Raw genomic sequence first — 10,272 nt, 5'->3', positions numbered from 1 at the left:
AACACCAAAATAAATTATATGTACTTCTCGTCTATTATCCAAGCTCATTTTTATAGATAATCGCATCGTTGATTTTAAAATTTAATCTTTCTTTTATATAAATGTCAGAACAATACATACCAAAAGAAAAAGGCTATCAAGGAGTAAAACCATTGCTATCAGTATCAATATCCCGATAACTCGATAAGAATAGCGCATTGTAGAGCCCTATTATTCAACATTCAAAATTCAACATATATTGCTAAATGTGCAAGTGCTAAATGAAATCATATATTTCCTAGGGAAATCATGCAAAAGTCAGAAACAGTTGGAGGATGAAATTTAAGTCGCCTCATAAGTAACGAAATACATGACATATCTACAAATTGTTAACAGTGATGAAAAGATTATAAAATTATGCAACCAAGGTCAATATTAACTTATTCTCCGGTACAGTGCTTTTGAATTTTTCAGCAACGCCACATTGTTAGAGCCCGTTTCTCAGCGAAATTTGCAACATCCCCAATGGTCCATGCCACGTTCCAGTTGAAATGGTTATATATCACAGGTAACCATGTGAACACAAGTACACAGCCCACCCCATTCCTTGTGTATGTAATAATAATAAGGAAACATGGGAACCAAATATGTACCTAAGACCTGTACATGCTAACCGCTAATGTTTTTTCCTAACAGCCACACATGGTAACAAAATAAGGCTCCCCTTGTCAAAAGTAAAAGTAAAGACATGAGGGAACAGATCAAGCCAAGAACACCATCATCACGGGCCTGATTGCAAATCACAATGCTGCACATCATTATTGGCATTATGATATGTAAGATGTAAGATAAACGAGGCAAGGCAGAAGAACCCCACCACAGATGCAAGTCACATTCAATTTTGAGATAGTTTCCACATGTAACAGAACAACAGATGCAAGGATGTCCGCAACACATTCAATGTGGTTTTCACCCAAAAGTCATTCGGTAGGTAAGCTTTGTCTCTTCAACTTAGCACTGTCTCTGAGTTCACATGACTGCCGCCGCTACTGCCTGCGTTATTGTTAAATCCAACCACAGGAACCGAGCGCTGTGCGAAATCCAGTAATAACTTCCGCTGGCGGTCATCAGTGTGAGGGAGACTTGCACGAAGGAGTTCAACAGGCATTTCCTTGCTAATTGCTTTAGCTGCATCCGATCCAATGTCATCGACATTTGCTGGATTTTGTATAAGCAGGGATTGCATGATACTTTGGTATTTATTCATGCAATACTTTGTCAGAAGGCCAAAGAATTCATCAAATGAGGCCTGCCAAAACGAACGATTACCCATATTGTAGTTGCATGCAGCATGATGATCAGTTAGAAGTTCAGTAGCCCTCTCAAGAACAGATACTAAAATAAGAGAAGCCCCATCTCCAGCAGAGCTTCCAAGAGGACGAAGAGGAGGCTGCTCCGCAGAACAAACAACTGCTGCAAGACAAGCACTGAGAGCACCAAGATCCATTCCTTGAACACATTGGCAGACAATTTTAGCAAGGTCACTTGTAGTCTCCAAAGATGCTGGATCTGCAGGGAGACCACCAAATAAGAATCTTAGATGACGGAAGATTGCCATAGAGACTATCCTCATAAGTTCACTACCAGGAAGAAGCAACCGAAGATACTTTGCAAGGAGCTTACGTCCCTTGGCAATAGATACTAATCTCAAGAAAACTACATCATCCTTAGCAGCAAGTCCAACTTTATGTCCATTTTTCCCCAGTGGGTCAACAAGCTGAAGTGAAGTTGCTAATCCTTCCAACAGGACCTGTCGTCTTCGTCTTAATTGGCTCCCCCCATCTTGTAGCTGATTACACTTTAGGAAACGATCAATATCATCTACATCAAGGAGCAAACACAGACCATCCTCAATTGTGACTCTAGCTGCAAACATAGGCTCCTGTTCAAGAGGCTTTTCTGAAATGCCTTGCTCAGAGCTACTGGTAAAAGAAGAGTTTGGAGGATCAACCTCCAAAAGAGGCCGAGGGCGTCGAATAGATGAGAATGTAATCCTACCCATGGCATCAACCTGGAGAAAAGCATGCTGATCAGAATTAGAACGAGATCGTGCAGGAACTTCCCTTATCTGGGTTGGGCAAAACAAATTTTTTGACTTTGCCACAGGAGCCTTTTTTGCAAGACAAGCTTGGTGATAATAGTCATCCACATACGGGTCGTTACTATGAGTCACAGCATGCTGCATTCTAAGAATACTCTCAATTTCATCACTTGTCATATATTTGGACCTAAACTGTAATGAACCACTTTCACTCTTCTGGCTACCGGCATCAGAATTCTGTTGGGAGAAACGGAGACTATGTTTTCCTTTTTGATTTGATTTTGGCCTATGATCTCTAACATCACCCAGACCAAGCATATGTTCATATTTTCCAAGAGACGAGCTAGAAGAAAGGTGGGGGTTAAATAAATGGGACTTGAAACCTGATAAATAGCTTGCAGATTGCTGAACAGGATGATGCAATCTGTGTTGCTGTTGCTGTAATTGAGTCATTAAGTGTGAAGATATTGATCCATTGTGAAGGTGTAATTGCTGCTGCAACATATTACTAAGAAGGTTTGAATGATCTCCAGGATATAACGCTGCCTGGTTGACCAGTTGGTTCTGAATTCGCTGAAGAGCAGAACCAGTAGGAAACTGGCGCATGTTTCCACCAAAATGAGACCCATGGTTTAATCCACTCAACTGTAGTGCAGAATTAGAAAGATGAGATAGATTTTGAGATGAAACTCCCATCTGAGCTCCTCCAGCATGATATGAAATGTTCAAGTGGCTTGCACTATGACTAGGAGAAGTCTGCTGAGACCTGCCACCAGGAGGAGGAAAAGAAGTAAATGAAGACTTTGGTACCAAAATTGGTTCACTGGAATAACGAGTAAGCTCTGGCTGCTTTTCAGGATATGAAGATGTTCTGTACAAAGGCTTTGATTCTTGTAGCTGAGGGAAGGAGGAATGTGGCTGTGATGACCATCTTTTGCCATCCTGAGATGTTTCAGTTTCATAAAAAAGTTGATCAAGCCAGTTAGCAACGGGTTCACTAGAGCGATGCTGGAGTTGGTATTGTTGTGGCTGCCTTTGCTGATCAGGATAGGAAGACGTTCTGTACAAGGGCTTAGGTTCATTTAAATGGGCGAGAGAAGAATGGGGATGCGATGACCATCTTTTGCCATCCAGAGAACCTTCACTATCATAAGCATTCATGTGGTCAGGCCAGTTCATATCATCCCTTTGTGGCCATTCAGAAGTCGAATCTGCGTAAAAATAAAATATAATTCAGTCCAGTGCCAAAAAACAGATTACATTAGTTAAGAGGGAGGAATATACATGCTAAAACTAGTCACTGTAAACACAGAACATACCAACATCTTATACAATCTATTCTTACAAGTGGGTTTCACATGCACATGCACACGCACACAATCAAACCTAAATTCACAATACTAAAGGCAATTCCTTTGATGAAAGAGCATGTATAGCTATAAGGAACTATTGTCATTCATACACTCAAATATTGAAGTTGCCATTTCAACAGATCTTTTAGTTGAATAATGTTAGATCACCAATTACAAATAAGCTTGCAGCAAAGCCAAAAATTTAATAATGAAAATATGATTTGCGTAAACCTATGGTTTGCTGCATATTTATTATCGAAGTTCCCCGTGACATATTCAGAGAATAGGGAAGGTATACAAAGTGTGAGTAAAGAGGCTAATGATGTTAAGTGCTTTAAAAGAGGGAAGAAAAAGAGAGGGATAAAATGCAAAAGAACCATATCAGCAGTGAACATTATTTCTCCAGGAGCAGACAGAAAATCCTAGAGAGAAAATAATCAAATCAATTTTTTTTTTCAGTTGCTATTTAGTTCTAACAAACTTCCAACATTATAAGAAAAATTAGGTTCTTGCTGTTAAGCAACGTCATCAATGTACAGAAACTTGGGGAAATTTGCAAAATGATCAGATTATGGCTGTGTTTGTATGTGCACATAAACCAAACTATGTTATCCTTCTATGTCCGTATTAACAAAAGCCAATTGAAGAAAAAACAAGTATTATCCTGAATCCCGATAATTACTAAATATTTAACTTATACTTCAGTTACTTCACAGATAAGTGGCCAAAATATGATTATCCTGGACTAGAACTAGAGGGAGAGAAGGTAGAAACAGTGCAAGAACAAGTAAGATGATTCTATTCCACAGCTTTCGCCTGATATCAGTATAACCTAGGGAATACAGAATGAATATATGTGCTAAAGGGTAATGGAGAGACTCTTTTCTCTCCAAAATCTATCTTCACTCTACTGAATAGTTACCATCTTCTATACATTTTTGCTACCAACTTTTAACAACAAAAAACCATTAGTCAGGCATTTTTCCTGTCAGATGTAGGACACTAGGAGTATAATAAATGAAAATAGAATATCAATGAGTAATGTTAAACGAGTATAAAAATTTCAAAAAAAAAATTGAGATAAGGAAAAAACAGTTGCTTTACTCACTTTCTCGTGATCCTCGATCGCCAATAACTCCTGGACTTCTTGGTCCACTCACATTCTTGTTCAACTGAAATTATATTTAATAACAGTAACAATAAAGAAGCTATTAATATACATAAAGCAAAGCATATGAAAACCCACACAGAGAAGCATAAGATCAAATTCATAACAGAAGCTAGATAACAAAATCTAGATAACAAAATTGAGAACATGTTATCTGGAACATTTTATTTTTGGGATTAAAGACAAACTAAGACAGAAAAGAACAAAAGACAAAGGGAAGAAAAGGATCTTCCCTAGCTTTTCAATCTCTCAAAATGTCTAAGAAAGAAATCCTCTAAAAAAATCATGAGCTTTACACACCAAATGTAGGCAAAACATCCTCTGAAAAGCACATATAGATCATATAAAGAAAATATCAAATCTCTGAGTTTTGTGTCTGATAACACCAAAAACATTCAACTAACTTTAAACTGCCAAAGGAAGCATAATAATCAGATAAAGCTTTCATTAGCCAACTCTTCCACTTTTACTTAAATCATTCTCATTTACATCACAAAATAAGTGGACTTATCAACAGGAAATATTTTGCCAGGCAGGCTAAAGGAGGAAATGGGGAAAAGGATAAAAAAATATTAAAAAAAAAACTTAAAAAAATGGCATACTGCATTGACAATAACAAAACTCATTAACGGAGTTCAGAAATCCATTTTACTAACAATCACTAGAAAGTACATCCTAAATGGCCAAAACTTAGAATCTCTACTTACCTCAGGTGTGTCTGAGAACACTGAAAAAATAAATTTATTTTAATAATCCTTATTTGTGTGATCACTTTTTAAAATAATCGATTATGTGACTACGTTTGAATACTTTTTACATATATGAACTGTGTGCCACACCGTTTTGGTTCAAACAGGGATTTCAAATTTTCAACTCCATCATTGAGGATGTAAGGGCCTATCATTTATAGAGAGTGAATAGGATTTCTAGATGAAAAGCAATTCAGGCACAACTTCACATGGTTCAATCCATGGACAAATTAGTGCAATCAACAGCATCTTTGTTCCTAATTGCAGACCAAGTCCTACCACGTTTATCACAATTCAAAAACCCCTCTGAAAATTCATTGCCAGGTCAGATCACAATGAAAGCTTTTTTTGTTTAGGTTACGTGTCAGGCCAAGCCTGAGGTCAAACACAAGCCATTTCTATAATAGCATAAAAGCAGGTTTACTGTGTTTCCCAGAAAGTCCAAAACTCATGAATCTCATTCCCTCAAATCCTAATTCCTAATCATTGAAAACTATTCTCAAACTGTTCATTGTTTCATTCTGAATCCCAAAATTCTCCAAGTAGATTCCCAGGTTGTTTTCTAATGATGATAGCTACCCACTAACCCCCTCTATATTATCACTTCCCTGTTTGTCCAGAATATTTGTGTCAAATACTCTCTAATTCTCAGCCTTTAATTTTATGCGCACTACAAATGTCTGTTGTCTAGTCAAACAGAGGAAGGTCCACTCTGGCATAATCCTTAGCTTTTATAATTCAACATCTATTTCTCATACAATATTGCCAGTCTAATAGCTATACAACAAAACTCCCCTTTAAATTTCAAGTTGTACTCTCCTATTACGAATAAGAAAGATATGTAAATCACCGGCTTCCTGGATGGTGTGATATCTGATTCTAACCTCCAAGTTAGCATTAGCTCACTTCCAGCTGAACTTATGTATGAAGTACTTAAATGAAAACCATATACTACTAAAGTTTGTTTCCAAAGCTCTGCCTTCACATTTATTTCCTCCTTTCTCAACTCATGCCTTGCAACATATTTTTGAAGCATTGCATGATTACAACATTAATTTTACGAGAGGGAAAAAAGGGAAAAAATTTTATTCAAAAAGAATGATTCTCTCTCTTACCCAATGAATTCAAGCAAATTATGATCATCACACAATAATCAAGCAGCATTCAACAAATCAATCATGTCAAGATTACCTTCATAAAAGTAGTGGTGAGATCATCAATGTCGGAAAGCGATCTTACATCCTCAGCCTTCACAGAAAAAGAAATAGTCAATTGACGATATCTAGCAAATCTCTATAACAAATAGCAAAAACAAAACCTTATCCCACCAAGTGATTCAGCTTATGTAAAAACTGAAAATAGAAGGGGGCAGGGGAAGGGGAATCAACACGAGATTAAAAAACAACCTCATCTCTATTGAAAAAGAAATCCTCTTTAGATTCAACTCGAGGCAAATAATCATCATCTTCTAACCCTCCCAATTCAACTTCCTGGACAGCATCTTTACCAAAGAACGCATATTGTGATGCATCAAAAACTGCTCCTTCTGCAAAACAAATAATTTCAGTTAAAAACTGTTTACCAATTCCCTAACGTGAAAAGTACCAGAGATAATGCATACAGAACAGAGAATTCCCATGTGACCAAGATAACAACAGCAACAACAAAATAAATAAAACAAAAACTAGATAAGCTCACACTTACCAAAAAGACAAGAAATAAAAGATAAGAAAAAATTAACTAACTTAATATGTACAGGTAAGAAAAAATGGTATAATAATTTTAATTTTGAACGGAAAGCAAACATCATTGGAGTACAACAAGACCTTCCATCATAAAATGGAAAAGATATCAACACAAACATTACGCTACATTAAGGCATTGATATGGATAAAAGCTACTACAAGCTCGACAATAATGCACTATCTGTTTTGTCCTTTTGGCTACTGAACCAACCAGAGTAAGCAACACAAAAACCAATCTTCTCCTCAATTGACAACCCCCAACATCCCAACCCCGCAAATACGCACACACAAAAGCAGGCAAAGACAGCATAAGCTCAAATAAGGCAACAAAACCTCACAAACATTCCAAATCATAAGCTATAACCAACACTTCAGCAGGGGAAATTTTCAAACATTTACAGAACTGTCAACTCTAGCCCAATCTCCTGGTTCAGCTACCCTACGGAACATGAAAGAATATTCTACCCCAAACTCAAATGGTTGATCATTGAGCGGCTCTGAACTGAGTACAACACACAAATAAACACCTTTGGAACACAAAGCAGAACAATTCCACTAACGTGGTAGTAACTATTCAAGCATCAAATTTGCCATACTTCGTAACAAATTAGTGGCTAAAAAAGACCAGATCTACAGGAACAAGCTGAATCAGAGACCAAAGAAAGAAACATCAATGAAAGAGAAAAAAAAAATGCTAAAATAAAACAAGGCAATGAATCTAAGAACGGCGAAGCAAACCTGAGGAAGCACCCCCTAATTGCCTAAGATCCTGTGTGCTAGGAGCTGCTCCAAGATCACCCCCAGCTCCAAAAACATCCATATGCACCATGAAAAACCAGGGTAAATTGCAAAAGATTGAAGCTTCAACGAGAAAACAGCATCAAATGCGCAAAAAGGTGGAATCTTGAAACACTATTCGTTGTTTCCCTCCTTCTCCTCAGAGTGTTTCAGCTAAACCGTAAAAAGAAGCCAAATTGGGAGAAGGAGAAGAAGAAACGCAAAGATCTACGCTGAGAATCGAGTACAAAAGAACAAAAAATGGCTTCGATTTGGATCAGAGAGAAACGGAAGAGAGAGAGAGAGGGAGAGAGAGGGAGAAAGAGAGAGAGGAACCCTACGGAGAAGATATTGATCGAAATTTATTGTAGAATTTTGTTTTGAGTTTGTTTTTGTTTTTTGTTTTTGTTTTTTGTTTTTAATTTTTGGTTTTTTCTTTTTCATGTAATAAAAAAACGAGACGAGACATTTTCGCGTTGCCAGCATGCAATATCAGAAGCGTAATGACGGATTTGACCTCGCGATACTCTCCAGCTCCACCCTCAATTATTGTAATTTTATGCCATATGCCATATTCTCCTAAATTATTTAATGTTGCGTAAGTCACAATTAAGAGTGATGAACTACTTGTCCCTCTCTTTTTCGGTTTACTTATTCTGTGGCTGAGTTGGGAGCTAGTTATTCTGTATCTTTGACTCTCTATTCTCACTTTCTGTTTATTTATACTTATAAACTTTAGATTCTTAGCACGCAAGTAATCTCGTTTTTCGAGCGTTGTGTTTTTTATTTTGTGATTTTCTTTTACCTGTTTTCCAAGGCTCCTCATATATTACTCTCTTTCCAATACTATTATGTATATATTTTACTTTAGAGGTCGTAATACCACACCACCTCTAGTTAAAGGCTTAAGCGTAAAGTTTTGTCTGGTAGGGTATTACATATTTCTTCTTTTTTCTCAATTTTCATCATTCAATTTTATTTTCAATATGAAAGTATCTGATCATATGAAGCAAATTTGGAGTTATCAATTTCATTTATTTGTTTTCTATAGCCTTCCAATGCGCTGTTTGCGTTGTTTGAGCAGTTATTGCCCTTAGCAAGCATGGAGAAGCTGCAAAAGTCATTTTGGAGGAACAATTGTGTGCTGTGCTGCTGAAATTGGACAAAGAATTAAGCTATTACAAGAAGATAGGTATTTATTTTACAAAAATGCACTTTGATTTTTTTGCTGGAAAGTGTGTTATCAATGATCTTTTTTATTATGGCGGACTCTTTATTTGTGTTCATGGTTCTTTTACAATATTTTATTGATGAATTTCTACTAGAATTTTCTATTTATATTTATTTATTTTATATTTAGTATATCTTCCTTAGTTATTTATTTCATAACACATTATCAGCACGATTATTGTAATTGAGTACTTAATTATGTATCATAACTCATGATTTAAATAAAAAAGGTTATATTAGAAAAGTTATCCTTACTTTCATCTAGGTTATATCATACCAAGATTAATGCAATTGAATCACGTGCCATTGTAAACTAGAAGTTTACTAACCCAAATGAATTTATAACTTAGCATGATTGATTGGGTCATTGATAAATCCCAATTTTGTGGTTTATCTTGTGTTGAATTTGGGGGATTTTATCAACTTATCTCACATTTATTCAATGAAATAGCATGTTTTGTGAAATTCTCCTAATTTGTACTTAAGAGTGAAAAACATGCTTTTTGGGCCTTTAATTAGCTAATTTTAATTCACTTTAATTCCATTCGATGCCTTGATATGTTTGTTAAGTGATTTCAGGCTTATAAGGTAAGAATTGGATGGAAGAAGTGAAGAAAAAAGCATGCAAAGTGGGGAATTCATGAAGAAATGAGCATTTGGAGACTCAAGGCGACGCGCATGCGTGACGCTGGTCACGTGACCTCATTAAAGTGAATACGCTAGGTATCTCACATTTATTCAATGAAATAGCATGTTTCGTGAAATTCTCCTAATTTGTGCTTAAGAGTGAAAAACATACTTTTTGGGCCTTTAATTAGCTAATTTTAATTCACTTTAATTCCATTCGATACCTTAATATTTTTGTTAAGTGATTTCAGGCTTATAAGGTAAGGATTGGATGGAAGAAGTGAAGAGAAAAGCATGCAAAGTGGAAAATTTATGAAGAAATGAGCATTTGGAGAACTCAAAGAGGGGAAATCTGCCAATCGACGCGCACGCGTGATGCCAGGGCATTTTGGCCAGTTTCACTGACCTTTTCTTTACTATTTTAGGGTAGTTTCATGCATATTCTTAGGAAATAAGCAAGTTCTGGGTAGAATTTCACTTACATCTTGATTTAAGCATACATTGAGCACTTTACATGATTTCATGAGAATTTTACATGAATTAG

The 10,272-nt window shown here is 36.3% G+C and overlaps 1 protein-coding gene across 1 annotated transcript; it reads right to left on the bottom strand.

Moving 5' to 3' along the window:
* On the bottom strand, nucleotides 242-8,274 carry LOC107612875. The gene is made up of 5 exons (XM_016314643.2): nucleotides 7,833-8,274; nucleotides 6,756-6,895; nucleotides 6,541-6,597; nucleotides 4,541-4,604; nucleotides 242-3,291 (listed from the first exon to the last, which is right to left on the bottom strand). Exons 1-5 carry the CDS (start codon nucleotides 7,921-7,923, stop codon nucleotides 986-988), a joined length of 2,658 nt encoding a protein of 885 aa, XP_016170129.1. The 5' UTR covers nucleotides 7,924-8,274; the 3' UTR covers nucleotides 242-985.

This window comes from Arachis ipaensis, chromosome B08 (genome assembly GCF_000816755.2).
Source record: "Arachis ipaensis cultivar K30076 chromosome B08, Araip1.1, whole genome shotgun sequence".
Classification (NCBI taxonomy): Eukaryota; Viridiplantae; Streptophyta; class Magnoliopsida; order Fabales; family Fabaceae; genus Arachis; species Arachis ipaensis.
The sequence above is the reverse complement of the archived record's forward strand: the minus strand, read 5'-3'. Positions and strand labels throughout refer to the sequence as shown.